The sequence below is a fragment of the Mytilus californianus genome, unplaced genomic scaffold (genome assembly GCF_021869535.1).
Source record: "Mytilus californianus isolate M0D057914Y unplaced genomic scaffold, xbMytCali1.0.p SCAF_2, whole genome shotgun sequence".
Lineage (NCBI taxonomy): Eukaryota > Metazoa > Mollusca > Bivalvia > Mytilida > Mytilidae > Mytilus > Mytilus californianus.
In genome coordinates this window covers 14271313-14293159 of record NW_026262668.1, presented here as the reverse complement: position 1 = coordinate 14293159, position 21847 = coordinate 14271313, and the positions used below count along the sequence as shown (strand labels likewise).

The window sequence follows — 21847 nt, the reverse complement described above, 5'->3', positions numbered from 1 at the left end:
CATTGCAGTTCCTAAATCATATAAAATATGGTTAATTCAGTATGAATATGAGAAAGATGCACAATAAAAATAGACCCCAAAAAAATACAAGTCAAAATGTGCATTAAAGAGTTGTTACTTTATTTATAATAAAATATGATGTCCTTATAATATAAAAGTATTGAAATATTCTAAAATCATAGTCATGAAATCCTTAACATATATAATTCCATATTCGTTATTTTAAGCATTATAACAATAAAGAAAGATATATTTGAACTATAAGCAACTGTCATACAAGTTAGAGGTTGCGCTAGCTATAAAACCAGATTTAACCCATCATTTTCTTCAGAAAATGCCTTTACAAAGTCAGAAATATGGCAGTTGTTTTTCCCTTGTTCCGTTGTTTGACAGCGTTTGATTTTGTCAGTTTACATAGACTTCCCCTTTCTGAATTTCCCTTGGAGTTCAGTTTTTTTTTGTTACAGTTTTTTATAATTTATTCAGAACATTATAGACTGGGGCGATTTCTCATTTAGATCATGACATGTTCAAAGGTTCATGTATGGCTAACGACTATATGTTGAGTATCATCATTTTAGATGTCTTTTGTTGATTTATTCTTATGTACCTATACATTTGAAGAGAATAACGCATGTCACAGATGGTGCAGACCAGGAAATTTTAACAATTCTTAAAGTTATTCATAATTATATAGACATATGTTAATTTAACTTCAATTATTAACAAATGTTGATAATTCAATACGACATTTCTAACAAAGATGCATAATACTCTAAACTAACATTAAAAGAATAAACATATCAACCTACCTTAATTTAATCACCATCTTTGAGGTCCTGTAGGCATTAGATATTCTAAGGTGTTAATCTTTATTTAAACATGTTTAAAACGTGTAACAAAAATACCGAACTACAAGGTCAATTCAAAAAGGGGAAGTGCACAAAACATGACAAAATAAAATCTAATCAACCAACGGAACGAATGGATAATAACTGTGTTCAAAAGAATATAGAATTGAGAATGGAAATGGGGAATGTGTCAAAGAGACAACAACCCGACGAAAGAGTAGAAAACAGCTTAAGGCCACCAATGGGTCTTCAACACAACGAGAAAATCCCGCACCCGGAGGCAGGCTTCAGCTGGCCCTTTAACAAAAATGTGTACTAGCTCAATGAAAATGGACGTCACACTAAACTTCAAAACATATAGTGAACTGAAATTAAAAAACATACAAGACTTACAAAGGCCAGAGGCTCCTGACTTGGGAAAAGGGCAAAAATGCGGCGGGGTTAAACATGTTTTTTGAAATCTCAACCCTCCCCTATACCTCTAGTCAATGTAGAATAAACAAACACACAGCAATAGGCACAGTAAAACTCAGTTTAAAAGAAGTCCGAGTCCGATGTCAGAATAGGTAACAAAAGAAACTAAGCAAAATGACAATGATACATAAATTAACAAAGGACTACTAGCAGTAACTGACATGCCAGCTCCAGACCTCAATTAAACTGATTGAAAGATTATGTCTTCATCATAAGAAAATCAAGCACAATCCCTACCGTTAGGGGTTTAGTATCATATCATCATAAAATATATGAGTAGAACATAACCCGTATCATGCCAACAACTGGTTTTAGAATAAATGTGTGTTTATTTCCGATGCAAAGACCCTATGAGTGAATCAATATTAATACCAAAATAATGACCTCACAACAGTATCGTAAATATATCCCTTCTGAATAAGTCTGTTTAAAGCTTTGGTTAGCTTTTGAGGTGAATGTCGACATTTTTGTGCTTTGTATAGAACATTACCATAAAAGATTGGATGTGAAATACCTGAACGTATATTTACGAATGATGTCCTTGAACCGATGATAAAATTTAGTAAATGTTTAGACTAGTTTGTGATATCGAAAACCCTGGTGTAATAATTTTCCAGTAATACAAAGGTTTCTTTCGTTAAAATCAATTACGTTGTTACATACACGATCGAATCGAACAAGTTGAGATATATAAACACCATAAGATGGTGACAAGGGAACGTCGCCATCTAAAAATGAATAATTGACAATAGGAAATGAAAGAAAAATTATCTCTTTTATCATAAATTTTGGTATTAAGCTTCCCGTTAAATATATAGATATCAAGATCCAGGAAAGGGCAGTGTTCTTTGTTAGTATTAGCTTTATTTAAAGTCAGTTCAGCAGGATAAATCTCGTAACTGTACATACTGAAGTTATTGAGAGCCAATATATCATCCAAATATCTAACAGTTTTATCAAATTTTTGTATCAGATGTTGTTTCAATGGGTCTTTGCTGATTTTAGTCATAAATTGTAACTCATAACAATACAGACACAGGTCCGCAATAAGTGGTGCACAGTTAGTCTTCATAGGAATTCCGATAACTTGACGATATACGGAATCTCCATAGCGAACAAAAATGTTATCAAGTAAAAATTCAAGGGCAGTAATCGTATCAAGCAGGTCCAATTAACATAGTTCTTTTGTCTGTTGTTACTAATAAATGACATAAAAGAGTTAGAGCATATATATTCGCATTCTGACTTTTTTAAAGCCCATTTGATTAGGTGTGTGAAGTTTTTCATAATGAGATTAGGAGGCAAAGTGGTATATAGGGTAGAAAAATCAAAACTTTTTTTTGAAATCACCAATATGAGCATGCAATTCATCAAGTACTTCCAGCGAATTTTTAACACTCCAAAAGTAATTAATTCCACTATTTTCAGAGGCTTTATTCGAACAATTCATTACCAGGTTTTTGATTGTACCAAGTGTACAAGTAAGTAGAATAGACAGTTTAGTAGTGGAACAATGGCTTGAAGACGAAATAAATCTATATTTGGAAGGTGGTTTGTGCAGCTTCGGCAGCCAGTACATAGTTGGAACTTTCATTGTATTTGGTTCTGCTTGTAAAGAAGTAGCTAAAAGTTTTTGTTTGTTATAGATGTCATTTTTCCGAAAATGGAGTCAGTTTGACTGTTGGTGAATTCGTGATTTCCTTTTGGAGAACCTCAATGTAAAATTTACGTCAAACAATAATAATATTATTAGCAGCCTTATCAGCCGGGAAAAAAACAAATTCCTTGGCAAGTTTTTTTAGCTTATGTTTGATACGAGAAATAGGGCTATTATGGTTGTTGTTGGGAGTAAAATGTTCTTTAAAATGTTTAATACGAATATCAACTATGTTCATTACTGAATTAAAAAAAGAAGGATTTCTTGTCAGCTTTTTCTCGTTTTATCCATTTCGAGCAGTAAGTACGGAGTGAGTCTTGGATGATGTTATGACACTCATTTCAATTAATAATTGGCGGGGGACGATATTTAGGTCCTTTACTGAGGTTTGATTACAACTCTCGATCATAAATGATGTAAAGGTCTCCTGTTATAACATGGGAACTGGGGCCATAAATGTATTTAGAATTACTGCAATTTCATGACGTAGGTGTATATGTCGACATTATATAGGAGTTTCAAACTGCTTATACATATTGTCTACAAAGTCATGTTTTGTTACAGACAACATGGTTTAAATGGACTACACAACTCTCGTTAAATTGTAGGTTACTGATGATACTCCTTGTCAACATTTGTTAAGAAGTGTTTAAATATCATACCGTGTAATCAATTGGCTGTTCTTGTGATTGAAGAGAATACAACAGCTTTTACCTTACTATGAAAGTACTTTTTGATGTAAGCACTAATTGTTTTCATCTGCATCTTCAGGTGTGTGAAATCCAGATTGACGAACATGGAAAACATAAAAAACATTGCGGTGATGGAAACCATGTAAGTGACGATTTATTTGAAATTAAAAAACAAATATGTTTTAATCACCATGAATAATTACAGCTGTGCATATTTTCAACTATTACCTCAATATACTAAATGGACATTTTCTGCCTTTCATTCGATCATTTCTTTCTTCTTCTCCCATTAATACTCTCAGAAAAGTGCTGTGAAAAAGAAAATAGTTCTGGTGAATATATATTCCTTTATCAGCAAATTTCAGGAATAATCCAATTACTTCACTGACTGTGCAAATTATGTCATCATTTACATTTTTTATTCTGCAAGAGACTTTTACCATAGTCATAAAAGGTAATAATTTATTACGTGAATAATCAAAATCATTCGTTGAAATAGAATGGACAATAATGACGATAACAAAAATTTGAAATCACAATAAAACTAAACAGCCTTTTTTTTTACACATTTTTGTCACGATTATCAAATAAATGTTTCGCTGTTTTCTAAATGCACATCAAATCTGTCTAAGTTTTAAGGCGTTTTTTACAAGACAACTATTTTCGGTTTCGACATATTCCTTAATTTGCAATTAAACACATCTGAAGATACTATTAACAAGGCATTGAAGTCGGGCTGTTTGGTGATCATTGAATGTCTTTTTTTCACATCAATTTTTGTCTGTATTTTATCTGGATGGACTTGTGTTACATTTCTACTTTTATTTTGTATATTAGCAAGAGAGATATTTATTTGTTATGCACATACAAATGAATAAGAAACTGAATATATAGTCCAGCTTTAAATATATTGTCAGATATTATGAAAAAATTTAAAGCTAAGGACATCAATTGTTCATACATAATATTCAAAGCATAGGGCTTACACAAATAACAGTTACGATTGTTTCAGATGGCGGAATGTACACGGCTGCCCAACATTGGTCAAAAGTGCTATTGTACTACACAAGAATGCGTTTTCGGGCAATACAATGGTAACTACATTTGTATATAGATTATAATCTACTTCATACAAACTGATCAGGGATGTGTGATTAAACACATTACATAAATCTCAAAGAACAGGAACACTATCTTAAATGGTTTACGGTTATGCTTCGACTATTGCAGCTTATTGCATTCGACTTGAAAAGAAGTTGTAATCATAACACAGTATGCTACGGGGGGAAACAAACCTGATAGTGAATGATTTTAAATCAAGGCGACAGTCTAATAGAGTTTGAGTTCGAATCTCGTAAATCGATTAGGAAGAAATAAATCAAGGCAATGCAACAAACAAAACCGAGGAAATCGCATGAACCGTCCAAAAGAATCAAGACATGATATACGTCTTCAGCTGTGCATGCATCTCCCGCCATTCGAATTCATACTCAATCAAAGTGTCACAAACTAGATTATGACGCACACAATCGGTTAAATTACATATCAGACGACTTTACTGGTAACTAAATATTCTAGGACCGCTTAATCAGTGAGTTGAGACAATGACACATCGTATCGGTAAACTAATTCGTGAAGGTTACCGTAAAACTTATGTAGTGTCGATTTCAGTCGTTCTTCCTCGAACTTTGCTGGAGCAGTTTATGTGTAAGGAGCACATCCCTGTAGATAAAGTCCATTTAATGTACAAATGCACGGATGTTACGTACATGTATTAATTGAGATATGCAAACACCAAAGGATGGAACAGATAGTATTTTACTGATGAGAAATGGATTAGCTTTTGACAATTGCAAAGTTAAAATCATCATGTTTGTCATAGATTGTAGTTTGAGGTCGTCCATCTATGCTAATATCGACGAAAAATCTAGATTTAAATTAAACCTTCTACTATCAGTAGTATCCTTAATCGCAAGTTTACTTGGTAATACGACATGTGCGTACTCATTCAAATGTTGGTTATTGAGTGACAAAATATCATCAATATATCTGGAAGTGAAATTAAAGGACTTTGCAAAATACTGTTAAGCTAAAAAAAAACGAAAGGCAAAATGAGCTTTTCTCGTCGCTTGGCGTCCGTCGTCCGTCGTCGTCGTTTATAATTTCACATAAATCTTTTCCTCTGAAACAACTAGACCAAACTTATCAAAACTTGCCAAAAAACAATCATTAAGGTATCAAAATTTTAATAAAAATGTTGACCCCGCCTGCCAACCAACATTGCAGACAGGGCTAAAAATAGAACTGAGGGGTAAAATGCCAGTTTTGTCAATAATCTTGAAGCTATGAATAGAAAAATCTGACAGGGGCAGAAATGTTCAAATTGATTTACATCAAAATTGTCAGACGACTTCTTATAGGAGTTATTGCCCTTTAGGTGTAATACCACCAAATTATAGTACGTCACATCCGGTTGCATACGAAAATAGGTCGAAAAAAAATATTCCCTTGAATTTGACAGTTGTAGGTAATTGATCCTACATTTCATTGCAGTAAAACATTTCTGAGTCATAAACATATATCTTGGGTATTTCAAAGCACCATTATTTCTTTATTTGGGGTTTCTATAGAATATTTTCGAAACTTGAGGTTACATGGTTACTAAAGCTTGTACACAGGTTAAAAAAGGGGGAAAATTTGATTGGTTAACTTCCAGTGATGGTTATTTTCTTATATGCAATGAAATGTTATGTGAAATTTTTTCTATAGTACTGGACAGGATAAATCTTTACTCATGCCAAGTATTTCTTTATTTGAAACAAAGATAAATTCTGCACAATTTTTTGAAAAGTGCAAATTTAACAAAGACTAATAGGGGGAAATCAATGGTGGAATTACACCTTAAACAAAAAATTTTAACATTTTTTTGCATTTATGCCTATAATCAACACAAGTCGGCAAGTAGTGGTGCACAATTTTTACCCATTGGAATACCGACTGTCTGTTTAAATCCACCAAACTCAACAAGTATGTTGTCGATAAAAAATTCTAACATTTTGATGATATTATCATTGGTGTGTTTGTTTTTAAATAAGGGTAGTTCTTCGCAAAGTTAGATATCTCATGAGCTAAAAGGAGGAATTTGTATCTACATTTCCAATTTATTTAGATGAAGCTCCGTTTAAAAAGACGATGTTGTCGATCTTTCAATTGAGCAAGGAAATCAGCAGTGTAAAGCGTAGAAAAACTAACGGTTTTGATTTTACTGCAAAATTGTAAATTGTAGCATACGAATTCAATTTTGAAGGAATATTAGCTGCAATAAGAAAATGAAATTTGAAACAGTATATTTAACAACATGAACAAAGAATGATAAAATGAAGCAACTTTTATTTGCTACAATCATAAACAGGGTAAATCTACACAATTTCATATCTTTAGCATTGTCAGTTTATTTTGACTTTTGACTTTGAATGTCCCTTTGGTATCTTTCGCCTGTATTTTAATCAGATTTATGTTAAGGTTTTATTAGTATTTGTGTGTTCATTCTCATGGCAAAGGTCGTGGCTAACTAAGTATTTGATCTATTTGCATCGTAAAGCAACATATGATAATATAATTAAAATTTTATTAAAGAACTTAACTTCTAAAAATGATTAATTTAACTATAGAAATAGAAAAAATGACCCGCCTTGTCATTTAAATCAAATTTCAGGAATTTTTAAATTAAATTGATAAGCAAAAACGTCATCTAAGTTTAAAACTTATCATATTGAACATATATATATATTTAGCTATGAGCTTGTTTTTCTCTGAATTTTTGTTAAATGCGAAAATTTTAATTTGAAAGTAAAATTGTTCAAGAAAATTATAGCTTTCAGTCGTGTTGCCTGACATCGACACAAGACAACAAGACACTTACCAATATTTGTAAAAGACAACCGACACATGTTTTCATAGGAAGACTCACATTTTTTAAAAACATTGATAAAAATCAAAAGAAACAAATTAATCGCATCTTAAGTTTTACAATGATGAAAGTCAACAGAAAAAAGAATATTGCGTCAAAAGGTTGTCAATGATGAGCACGTCTTGTTGAAACAATCTCATATGAAGTGGATTACATGTAACTGTCATGAAACGGCATACATTTATGTGGATTCATTATTGTTCGTGGAGTACTTACTGGTTTAGATAAAGGCAATAGTAGTATTCCGCTGTTCAATAGTCATAAATCGATTAAACTGAAACAAATCCGGGTCACAAACCAAAACTAAGGGAAACACATCAACTATAAGAGGAAACAAAACGTAACAATAGAAACACTGAACTGCTACAAAAACAAACGCCAACATACATAGAAACGGACTATGTGATAACAACTGCCATGTTCCTGACTTGGTACAGGACATTTTAAGAAAACATACTGGGTTTAACCTGGTTTTATGGCTAGCCAAACCTCCCGCTTATATGGCAATGTTTCAAATACCGCTAAAATGACATATTACGTGACAGAAATACAGTAAAAATAAATGCAAGAACATTCAGGACATAGAAATTCATTAATAATAAATAAATAATATAATAGTACATTTCAACATGTAAACCACAGGATAACAACGAACACTTAACATTAATTTAAGACAAAACACAAATACAGGACAATAGAATAATGAACTGTGCGTCACACGAATGTATCAATGCCACAAAAAGGGTAAATTTGTAAAAATAGAATATAAAATTTGAATTAAATTAGAATACATGATTCACGAATTCCACTGTTCTACGAAATACGAATTTCCTATAGACTTGTATACAGAATTTTCAAAAACAACGAAATCATGTTTCCAATAACTTACGATTATAATTCGAATCCCTGAAAACAAGTACCTACGAAAATGAATTGAAAAATGTAAAATAATAAAATACCGAACTCCAAGGAAAATTCAAAACGGAAAGTCCTTTTTCAAATAGCAAAATCAAAAGCTGAAACACATCAATCGAATGGAAAACAACTGTCATTTTCCTGGCTTGGTACAGACATTTCTTTGTGTAGGAAACGGTGGATTAAACCTGGTTTAATAGGTATCTAAACCATTCAATTGTATGACAGTCGCATATAATTCCATTATATTGACAACAATGTGAATCCACAGTAGCATTATATGTTAACGTAATCTATTTGATGTAAACAAAATAAGTCGATTCATTAACAGCTACTAGTATCTACAGTATAACATATACAATTTAGCAGTCAGTCAACAGAAATGATCTAACAAAAAAAATCAAATACGCATGAAGCCGAAAGTGGAGAAAAAAAATTAATTGTAGCTGCTAGGGAAAAACATAAAGTATTACACAATATGTAGATACCAATCCTTTTATATAGGTTTCGTCCTAATATTTAATAAACGGAAACAAATCAAAGATGGCATAGAAAAGTCGAAAAAACGCCCATTTGTCCTTGAACCAGGCGACGACAAACATTAATCGGAAGCATCTCTATTTCAATATGTGCCTTTATGATTGATACATTCATGCATATATCCATATTACATTGTACAATAATTTACATGAAGGCCAAATAAAGTTTGAAAATAGAATAACAAAATCAGTACTTGCACAGCAAAAATCACACAAAAAGCAAAGGAACAGCTGTTCTTTATCTCAAAGTCACAGTTGTACATTAGTTTACACGAAAGCCAAATAAATAAAATAACTGAAAGATATGTCCATAATTTGTTAATAAAATCCTTCATCGTAGATTATAAACTATTTAAGCACAAACAACTATGTCAATAACTTCTAAACCGACGACTGTTGGACCGACAGTTGCTGAATCAACGACAATCCAACAAACGACTGTGCAACCAACAACTGTTCAACCAACAACTGTGCAACCAACAACCGTCCAACAAACGACTGTGCAAGCAACAACTATTCAACCAACAACTATGCAACCAACAACCGTCCAACCAACAACAATTAAACCATCAACTACGTCTATTCCAACGACCGCTGTAGTAACAGTTGTTTCGACATGTATGTACATTATTATTTGTTGTTAAACGATTAACGGTCGGTCTTTCATTTGATCAATTCTGATGCTTCTCGGTATGATATACGACAAGAAAAACTTTGAAATATGTTTTATCTATAAAAAATCGACCGGATAGTAGAACAACTTGTAATATATTCCTTAAAATAAGAAAAGATTGATTTACTGTAGTTTGCTATAGAACAGTTTAATGCAAATGAAAAAGGTCTCTTTTCTGGTTTTCCTTGGTTGGGTTTCTGTCTGTCCAATTGGTGTTTACTGACAACTCATTGTATTCATAGGATAAAAACACAAATAAGACGTTTCAATTTCTTAAATTGTCTCTTTATAAATTTAAAAATTATTACGAAACTAAGGTTTGAACTCCCTCAGGCAAATTTGACCTTAGATTGATTGTAATATTATTTTAGGTCTTTTTTGGTCATATAGCTCTTTATCTGTTTCTGTTCTTATACATTTTTGGCTTTCAAATATTAAGCTTTGTGCATTCCTGATTAAGGTAAATCCTAAATAGCAATTCGGATGCATGAACTTAAAAAAGTTTTTTCTTTCATTTTTAATATTTTTCAAACCAGTCATGGTCATAAAGATGGCAAGCCATTCTCGTGAAAATTATGTTTAAACCCCTTTTTTAATAACAAAAATAATAATTATTCCGAAAAAAAGTCAGGATACCCAAGTTGTATTTGTAAATTTTAATAAAAATGTTGAGTTGTCTCCTGATGGCATATTTTTCTTTCCATACTACACTAATACACAAAATACCAAAATCTAAGATTTGGTGTTTTTTTCTCATTGTAATTGTGTTCTACCAATTATTTGAACCAAGTACATGTATGTCGTAGTTAGGTGAAAGTCCATTATAAACAGTTATATAAACGGTTTGCGTGAAACAGACCGTGACTCTTTGCCGCAACAGAAAAAAAAAATCTGCAATGCTGCAATGATTACGCATATGACACTAGTGTCAAAAAAGGGATAGGCAGCTAGCATACATATTTCTTAAGAACACAAAATGTCGTTCCAAAGTATAAGACTGGTATCTATAATGAGTTTCACAACCACTGGTTTGATACCAATGCTGGTTTAAGTTTTGTCGCCGAGGGTAATCCCAGCCTAGTGGCCTCTTTTTAGTAATTTTATTTTGAAATGTCATTGATAAAATGTTTTATGTATCCTAGGCATACATAATCGTAGTAGTATTTCTCTGCATTTTCGGTTTATAATGCTTTTGAACTAAGTATTTGATTCAGCCTTCCAGTTTTGGTGATTCGAGTTCCACTTATGAGATTTATATAGAGGAAACGCAATTCTGGTGTACTAAACTATAATCCTGGTATCTTTGATGTGTTTCTACAGATGTTAAAAACTCAATATCACAATCACATATGTCTCTCAAACTATGAAAAACCGATCATTGCGCAAAAGGACTTCAACAATACCTTAAAGTAAAGTTACACTTTTTAGGGTTTTATTTTCGCCATATATTGACACAATGCATTCTAAACGTTTTACACGACTTTGGCAAGTCAAATTTCTTATTGAATATTACTTTACATATTTAAATTACATGGATTTGATAGCAGAATTTATAATCCTACGTTTAAGAACACTTTTATTAGCGACAATTCCGATGGTGAACAGCTGTTGTCTACACCGTAGTTACTTTTGGATATTAAAAACCGTCATTGGGCTGTTTGTTTAACTTACAGGTTGTTTTGACAGTTTTGCATAAGCATTGGACCTATATTCCATTAATTTCCAACTACTCTTTAAATTTTAGCAACAAATAATGCATGCACTAATGATGAGGATTCCAATTTTTCTTGTGCTTTATATGAAATGATGTACGATTTATGTAAAGCTACTACTGGAACCTTGTATAGAATTGCTCACAAAAGATGTCAGGCATTCTGCGGAATATGTTCAGGTAATTCAACATCTATAAATTTGATCATGTGTTTTACATTTCCGTGAAATATGTTGTTGACTGTAATTTATTAATTTTTTTACCAATGTATTTCTACATAAGGAAATGCCTGTACCAAGTCAGGAATATGACAGTTGTTTTCCATTCGTTTGATGTATTTGAGCTTTTAATTTTGCCATTTGATAAGGGACTTTCCGTTTTGAATTTTCCTTAGAGTTCGATATTTTTATTATTTTACTTTTTTCTGTCTTTCGTCGATTTTAAGAATGGCGATTTTATATTGTTATCAGAAATGTTGTACATGTTTACTGGGTACAGTCTAACGGGCCTATACAAAACATGAATAGCTTCAGTTGTATTACGCTATGTCAAAAATGGGCAGACGATTCAAAGGGGAAATAAAAAAATTATTAGTCAAAAGAATCACTATGAGCAAAGGAGAAAGACGAAAGGATAAACAAAAGCTTAAGTTCACATAACATTATGCTTACTAAACCAAACATTAACATTTGGAACCTACAAATAACAGGTGGTTAACTCAATCGCTCTGGAACGTTTAGCAACCCAAATTCATTGACATATATTTCGGTAAGTCCTGAATTGATTAAAAAAGGACAACTTTTAAATTATTTTTGTGTATTTTTGTGTCTTGTCTTACAAATTTTGTCATTACAAATAGCAAATAGCTTCTTGTTAAATTCAAACTATTATGAATTATCACTGATGTATACTTATCACAGTTTAAGAATTGACAGGCAGTGTGTCTTGATTTTTTTTTCTTAAGTAAAGCGATTGGTGCCGCTAGTTCAAAGAACCAGTTGACCAGAAAACAGAAAACCAATGGGTGTTTCTATTTTGTAAACTAACAATATTGTTTTAAAAATGTATTCACTGTCAAAAATTTTCATAATTTGTATTTAATTGCGGGTAGTATATTTGTCGCTGCTTAACTTTAGAAAAAAACCTGTGTCTGTATTACGCAGATTCCATATAAATACAAATGCACGTACTTTCAAGAATTTGCTACTTAGTTTAAAAAAAAATTTATGTATTAATTAATCTACTTTTTGCATGGCAAATTACATGCATTTTGATATGAAGATCATTGATAGAAGAGAGACGAAAGATACCAAAGGGATAATCAAACTCATTAGTCAAAACCAAACTGACAATGCCATAGAAAAAAAACGAAAAACGATAAAAGACAAACAAAACTAAACTTAGAAGCCTTAGACTGAGCAACACCAACCCCATCAAAAACTGAGGGAGAAATGAGGTGATCAGCAAGATGAAGCAGATCGTGCTCCACATTTATAAATTGTATGATAAAAGTCTACAAATGGACAATAGTCAATTAACTATTATATATGTGCATACATTACTTTAAATATTTAGAATAATCTGGATTTACAAATACATGTCATCTAAATACATACAAAAATTGTTTAAAATATATATTAATAAGTGTTTTGTTGGAATTCCATTAAATTTAGTCGTCAACTGCGATACATATACACATGTGGTTTCTGTTGCTAAATATATTTATTTGCTTTGCGTTCAGCCTCTTTGTTATATATTTTATTTTGTTGAATGATTTTGTTTATAAGCCTATAAAAAGTAAAATATCAAAAATGCAGAACTCCAAGGAAAATTCAAAACGGAAAATCCGTTATCAAATGGCAAAATTAAAAGCTGAAACACATCATACGAATTGAAAACAACTGTCATATTCCTGACTTAGTACAGGCATTTCCTTATGAAAATGATGAACCAAACCTGGTTTTATAGCTAGCTAAACCTCACACTTGTTTGTGACAGTTGCATAAAATTCCATTATATTGACAACAATGTGTAAATAAAACAAATAGACATTATAAGTAAAAATGCCAAAAAGTTTGGTACAGCAGTCAACATTGTGTTATAGTCTTAATCACTAAAAAAAACCAACTATGTCAACAAAGAAAAACAAAATAGCGTATATACACTATAGACAAAGAACATAAGCAAAAACGAAAGACAAAACTACAAAAAAATGACCATAACACAATAACGCGTTGGCGGGAAGTATGAATACTGAGTCACGTCAAAAGGATGTTACCAAAAATGGACCAAACAGTAAGGTTAACAATATACAATTATGGCCCGTTGAAAAGGTGAATATCCAAAATTTTCAACACGAGAAGGTTATTTCACTGAGGGCGCAGCCCGAAGTGAAATAACTTTTAAGGGTTGACAATTTTTGGATATTCATCGCTTCTAAGGGGCCATAATTGTTTTATTATACCGAACTAACAGTGGAAGGGCATTTTGAATCATTGTAAAAGCACTTACCCTTACTTGAGTCAGTAACAAACACAAGTTGACGTTCAAAAATACGTGTAATTTGTGTCTTAGGATTCTCGTATGTACAATAAAGGTAGATTCTTTTTGTAAAATATTGATGGCCCTGAAAAGGACCGTTATTAGAGATATCATCGGCACAAGATGCACGTCAAAAGTCATATTTCCTCTTCTCTCGATCAATGGGCTTCCTGTAACTTTAACGTTGCCATTTTGTTTATTTACGTCTGTGACGTCATTTTCATGAGTACAAATAAACAAACTAAAAAGGTTATTCGCCGGTGAATAATAGGGTTATTCAACGCTGGTGTAAATTTTTATGGTTATTCGTTCTTCCTTGCAATTGAATGAAAATTAACTGAATTATTCCATGTCACGTGATAACGTTTTACCCAATAGAATTGTTTGAAATACATGTAAGGTATAATAATATACAAAGACAAATAAAAAGAACGCTATAACACTTAATTAAGATGACAAGAAAAGACCATTATGTATTATGTGTGAAGTTGATAATCAATCTATTGTTACCATTCATGGTAACATGTCTTCTACATGTTCATGTATGACAGTAAATAATAATGCAATTTTTACAGGGAATGGCACTTCAGGACCTCAACTAGGTAAGCCACTGTACATAAATAAATAAACGCCATGGTGGTTTTATTATTAGAAAATAATATACGTTCAGATGGGTTAATTATAATTATCATTATTATTAGATATTAGCATACTGTTTATTTTATACTTAAAATAAAAATATAATGACAACAATTATGGACAAAACATGGACTGTAGGCACTAAAAAAATAATTACAAAATTTTTTTCACGTTCATATATCGTATCTTAAATATTAACAAGATAAAGTAAAAATAATTTTATAACATTTTAATCAAATATTTCGTTATATATACGGATCAACAAATAAAACGATACGCAATTTTTTCAATTAATATCATTTTCAATATGGCAAAGTCGTCACAAAAAAAAGTCAAATATAACAAAAAATGGTCAACAACAACATACACCTTATCGCTATTTGGAATTTGCGCCGGTTGACCCGAAAATCTGCCCTGCTTGAAATATTGAAGTCATACAACAATCGCTTCTCCATTGTGGCGTCAGATATTTTCTATTATGACCTCAAAATTTTACGAGAACCTTTGTGATGTCCAGTAATGGCGGACAAATAGCAATAAAGTGTATTTCATACTGCCGGAATGCATAAAATCCAATAATATACCCCAAAAACAGATGAAAGTTTCAATACTATTACTCAATATCAACTTGCGGAATTTAAACACCGCGTATGATGGTATAACCGGATATTCGGTTTTTGTTAAGACGATATGTCATGCAGATGACAATTTACGCATGTACACGGCGATTTCGGAGATAAATTAATCAGATGAGTATGTCTTGAGGCTTTGATGTCTTATGTTTTCCACAACATTGCGGCCGGTCGATGGTATTACTTGTCTACTTCTTGTTAACATGGAAACGTTACCTGCTGTACGTTTGCACACCAGCCTGCACCATACCCACTGCACGTGCACTATTCCTTTAACGCAATCGTGTCATCACATTACTTATGACTGTGTAAAATTTCCTAATGATAAAATGCTTCCTTATGCGGACAATTCATTGACATGGTGTTATATAATAGTATCAAACATTTAATACGAAAATTTTTTTTTATTTTAAGATATCATCATTTATTAACACCAAAATCATAAATAATCAATCGTGTTCTTTGTAAATGGTTAATACAGCATTTGAATACAATCTTATCACCTGTATATTTAAGGTATAAACTACGTATACAGAAATGAAAAATTACTTATACAGTAACAACCTATGAAGATGTACATTTAGAATTTTAAGATATATCTAACACTTTTAGCCAGTTATGACAGAGACACGTATAATCACTTTGGAAAATATTACTACACATTGGTAAACTATCGTAGCCTAAATGTGACATTAAAATAAACACATATGACTATTAAGAAAACATTTATATGTCATGTTTTTTTTTATAAAGATTTTCGATATTAATGTGTAGTAATAGAACGAAAAGTATCTGATACTGAAGTACTGGTGTTGATTTATTTAAAATGTAAATTACAGCTTCTTTACCTACACAGCCTACTTGTATCGACCATGATCCAAGATGTTCTCAATTTCAAATTAACATATGTTCATCTTCTGTGTCTCAGAATTTTGTTATTTCTACATGCCCGAAGTCATGCAACAAGTGTGCAGAGTATCTAGGTAAGTTTGTATTAGTATAAATCTTAATTGAATTCAAACTATCTTTACTTGCAAACAGTAACTGTAAACGAGACGGTATGAAAAGATCTATTGTCGAGCTGGCTCTATAAATCCAAAAGAGTAAAATTGTTCCATCCTTAACGACATACATGATATACATTTGTATACAGCTTAATTTGAAGAGAAATATAATCTAGAAATGTTAGAACATAAATGTTAGTTTTGATGTCAATATGACACCATAAACATGTTAAACTTTACATATTTGACCAAAACTGGCATATTGTACATAGCTATAGGCAAAACTATATATAGGTCTAACCATTACTCAAAAATACAATGCGTCTTATACAAAGGCTACTAAATCAGTGTTATGAGCAAGACCTATAGAAATCGACACTACGTACATCAGTTTAAAGTCACCGCCACGAACAGGTTGACCGAAACGATTTGTCTATGTCTCAATTCACTTGTGACATGTTTTTGCTGTGTAATATCTTTAGATACCCTAACAGTCGTATGATCTTTAATTTTGCGATTGTGTCCTATTCATGATTATAACGTTTTGACTGCCTGTGAATTCGTATGATAGATTATGCCTGTATAGCAGGACACTCTTGTTCTGTTGACTCGCCAAGTACCGCTCATTTTAAAGTTAATGTGATTACTTCACTTTTGTTTGTTACTTTGCTTTTTATTTTCTGAAGCCATGTATGAGATTTTAAACTACTGTTGTCTACAAATTAACCGAAATACCATTTAGTATTAGAAATATTGTGGCCAACTATGTTTTCTGCATTTCTTAATATTAATGGCAAGATCTTAAAATCAGTCTTTATTTGAGTTTTTAATTAAAGGCAAGAAGTTTGAAGCACAAAAGCCAGCTTGTGAGACAAGACTCAAAAATAAAAATAATGTATGGCAGCCGCATATCGCGTAAACATCTGAAGAATGTTATTTCATACATTTTTAATATTTAAAAAAAGAGTATACCAGTGGTCGTATCGTACTTTTCTTTTTTTTTAGATATTATCTTGTGTTATTAGTCTTGCAAATTAAATGTACGTAATACAGCTATTTTTGAAATGAGAGTGCTACTATGCGATTTTACGAGATAGTGAATGTGTGTAACAGATTTTACATGAGACGTGTGTATTATTTTCTTTTCATTTCAATTTTTGTTTAATATTTATCTTTTACAGCATCACTGAATCGTAAGTAAACTGAATAATATATATTGTGATTGCCGACCTTAACATATATATTATTTCTTACATACATTTGTAATAGATAAAATAACACTTATTATTGTTCAGTCTTTTAAACTTTTTAACAAAGGAGGTAAAGATACCTATTAGATGTTATGCTTTCTGTGAAGGGGTTAAAGAGAAATTTACTAAATTGCATGCATAACACTTTACTTGTTTTGTCCTTGATATATATTGTGTGGTTCTTATTATAAAATAGTATATTCAATTATTATATGTTTTTACAATTTTACTATCACAAAGGTCGTCAGCGTTTTAAATCGTCATATGGTGATGTAGCTATAAACGTGTCGAGTTATTTTATATCCTTGGCTTTCTTATTTGTTTTGTCGAGGGTGTTTCTAATGAAAGTAGTTCCAGACGAGCTCTTCGGTCGCAACAGATTTGTGCGGTGTTTTTTTTTTTTTTTCAAACCAAGACATTATATTTTCCTGTATGTGTTTTGCTTCAATAGAATGAGATTAGGGATGCATATGCCTAATGAAGATATCTTTTTTGTAGTTTTTGCGTGCGTAGTTTTCACAAGTAAAAACAATTCTATTTGATGGTTTTATACAAAATCAAAAGTTCTCTTCCGAGTTAAGATGTGTGACCGTAATGCAATAAATCTAAAGAACCAACTTAAACAATTTAATCAAAATAATCAAAAGGTGTTTTTCATGCTTACTGTCTATTTTGTAATTTTTTTATTATCGATAGCTGCTACGACGCCAACACCTTCAGCTGCTACGACGCCAACACCTTCAACATGTAACACGTGTGGAGATATAAGTAATGGCATTCCTTGTTATAGTAAAGATGTGTACGGAAATAGTTCCACAAATATCTGCCCTTCTGGTTACAATTACTGCATGACAGATGTCTTATATGATGGTAATGGTAATTCGGATGTCTATAAACGGTAAATTATATGATAAAGCTGATCTTACCAAATTCAATAATATGTTGGATACTTTGATACGTTCTATGTTTCATATCTGGATCTTATATAATATAAAATTAATAATATGGAAAATGGAAACGGGGAATGTGTCAAAAAAAAACAACAATCCGACCAAAGAGCCAAGGCCACCAATGGGTCTTCAACACAGCACGAAAATCCCGCATATAATGACAACATCAAACTAGGATCTATGACAAACATGGAGAATTCCACTTTCACATTAATAGAAAAGAAAGGATATGGGGTATCCATTCATAACACAAAATCAGTACCTACAACGCAAAAAACACAAAAAGCAAAGGAACAGCGCCAACTTTCTATTTTTCAGCTGAACCACACCATATCCATTCGTTAGGGGTTTATAATTCTTGTTTTATACGTTAAGAGCTTCGATTGACAGATAAGATATGACAGACATATTAACGTGGTCTTATATTTTAAGATACCATAAAAAGTCATTTATCCTATTCTATTGAGAAAGTTAAGCAGAGTTTGGTAAACATGGTACTAGTAGGCGATGCATTCATAGCAAGAAACGCGTATCTGACCTTGCTCTGCCTGCAGTTCTTGCAATGTGTTCAGGATTTTTCATCTATATCTTTAGGGTTTATCGATGTTCTGACTTCATAAATTCATTAGGAAATACAAATGAAGGTAAAATACAAAAACTCCTAAAGCATGGAGACTTGATGTCATGCATAAGACCACAAGAAAACTCATACTCGATCAAAGATGGCCGAATTAGGAATAAGACACAAACAGTTAATTTTCAGATCAGACAAATTTTTCTTGTATCTAAAGCTACAAGACTGTGGAAACATGCCACTTGTTCTTGAATCACAGAGTCACCGTATCGGTCAAAGCCCCTGGATTCTCCCGGTTTATGTTACTCAATATTTAGTTTTCTGTCTGACAATTTTGTATACTGTTATATTATTTTCGTTGTTTTTTTTTTTTTTTTTTTGTTTTTGTTGTGCATTGTCAGTTTTTCTTTGAACTTAGGTTTTTGATCTTCTACCTCATTTTTCGCCGATTTCTGTATTGTCGTCAAGATTGTTAATTGTCAAATATTCCACTTCTAATTTCAGTAATCCAACAAGGGTTTGCTATATTCATTTAACTAGAAAATATATTTAAATTTATATGGCTTTGAAAACAAAAAAAATAAGAAGATTTGGTATCGCTTCGAATGAAACAACTATCCACCAGAAAACAAATGACGTAGTTTTAAGCATTTAAAGGTCACCGTTCGGCCTTCAACAGTGAGGAAAACAAATACCGTGTATAATAAGCTATGAAAAGCCCAGACATTACAAAATATGAAACAATTCAAACGAGAAAAAATGAACGGTGCGGTTCATGTTCAAAACAATAAACGAATAACAAATATGATGGACAGAATCAAACGACAATTATAAATTACAGGTTTCTGATTAGGAACAGCTACATACAGAATGTGAGGGGGTTAAACCCGTTTGCTATCGCTTAATCATTCCTTAACCTTGCTAGTTTATATGTATATTCAGCTAAATAATTACATAAGCCTATTGCAGTTTGTTAACCGATCAGTTAACTGTTCTTGACATAATTATATTGTTTTTGACCTGCTTATTTCAATTTCAAATACCATATCTAGATTTTCTGAAAAGGATTTTACGTGTTGCTCAATCCTAAAACTTTCTGTATGATGTTATGCAGACTGTTGTTTGTCTTTTTGTCTTTCTTCCTTTAGCAATTGTTTCGTCTATCGTTAGAAGTCTTTGATTTTTCTTGCCCTATGTATATTATCTCCAATTAAAAAAAATAGAAAACGGAAAGAAAAAGAAAAAAACGAAAGTAAAAAAAATAAAATGTAAATACTGTATTAAATGAAGAATTGAAGGTCATGTGAAACAGACCAGTAACACAACAATTAACAGTGAAAATGATTTGACTTTAACAAAAATATCAATTCAAATTTCGAATATTTAAGAAAAACAGTAAGCCAGTCAACTGACTTGTACATATCTACAACTTTAAAAACATTCGATTTGTATAAAGGGTTTTTGTTTTAATATACCTTTTTTTGTTCACATTGCCAGAATACAACGGAAAACAGGCAAAATTCGTGATATTTATTCTTAGGGTGTGATCAATGCTGATTATGTGTGTCTTATAACATGAAAGATTAAATGTTTCAGCACATATTTTCTCTATAATTCTAGATGTGTGACGAAACAAACATGTGACACAAAATGGTTAAAGGAATCAGCTGATCAAGACTATTGTATGAGATATGGAGTAGTTACCAATGCTAATGCATTTGAATGTCATTTCTGTTGTACAGGGGATCAGTGTAATAGCGGTATTAAACCTCCATCTTCAACACTTTTATCAAAAACAACTGGTTAAAAATAAAAAACGTTTATTCATTGTAGAAATCTTCTTCAAACCTAATAAAAAAAAAGCAATAGTTACGCTTGTTTATCACTGACCATGCATTGTTCACCAAAGTCGACTGCAACCTTTCAAATATGTGGTATGGATAAAAGATGAAACGGTGTTAATGTGATAGAAAATCCAGTGACAAGAATAACGATAATACATATCAGAGAGCAAAATACAACATCAATATCATATGATAATCTCTTAATATACAATTTTCTATAAATGTTGGGAATAATTGTAACAGAAACAATGAAAACATCTGCCTTTAACATCCAAATATCATTATAACGATAAGCGTAAAAAATTGTATTTAACAACTAATGACGACGATTCTGTCATGAAATTGTGGCGGGTTTAAGCTGTTTCTTTAGATCTTAAATCTCCATTTCCAAACTATTGTGTCATAGGTCGCACGTCCATATGGCATCTAAATCTATTTCTATTTTGCCATGGTACTGACTTACTAATGAACGTTGAGGAAGAATCATTGGAACGTGTGACGCATGTACATGTTCATTATGATTTTTTGTATCTTGTCTATTTTTGTTTTGGATTTTACGATTTCGTTTCTTTTCCTTGGAGTTTTGGTCTATTTATTTTAAATTTGGGGTGATGCGATGTTCATTGAATATGCAAATACCTTAATATCTGAGATAAAAAAAACAGTCAGCTAAACTTGATATACGAAATCATATTTGGATTATAACTGCTAGCATTTAAGATCTCAATTGTTTCATATCAATCAAATAATTGATAAAACGTGCATAAAACAATACACAAGAAAACCCACTTCTGGAAAAAAAGCATTTAACTGTTAAATAATTGTAATTTAGATAACAAAAACACAACATAAGATACAAAGTATACCGTAGTAAAGTATGTTCACAGTAACTGAAGGGAAACTCGAAGTATCTTATAGTTCGTTTCTGTGT

The 21847-nt window shown here is 31.7% G+C and overlaps 1 protein-coding gene across 1 annotated transcript; it reads left to right on the top strand.

Moving 5' to 3' along the window:
- Window positions 1-9466: 9466 nt before the first annotated feature.
- On the top strand, window positions 9467-20879 carry LOC127728890 (salivary glue protein Sgs-3-like). The gene is made up of 5 exons (XM_052236476.1): window positions 9467-9716; window positions 14599-14625; window positions 16134-16277; window positions 18245-18316; window positions 20815-20879. The coding sequence occupies exons 1-5, from the start codon at window positions 9467-9469 to the stop codon at window positions 20877-20879; spliced, it is 558 nt and encodes a 185-aa protein (XP_052092436.1).
- Window positions 20880-21847: the final 968 nt, after the last annotated feature.

Excerpts from the sequence above, each read along its gene's own strand:
- LOC127728890 (XM_052236476.1), top strand. The coding sequence starts at position 9,467 with ATGTCAATAACTTCTAAACCGACGACTGTTGGACCGACAGTTGCTGAA. Across the intron at positions 16,278-18,244 it reads CAAGTGTGCAGAGTATCTAG|CTGCTACGACGCCAACACCT; the intron begins GTAAGTTTGTAT and ends TATTATCGATAG. Across the intron at positions 18,317-20,814 it reads TAACACGTGTGGAGATATAA|GGGATCAGTGTAATAGCGGT; the intron begins GTAATGGCATTC and ends TCTGTTGTACAG.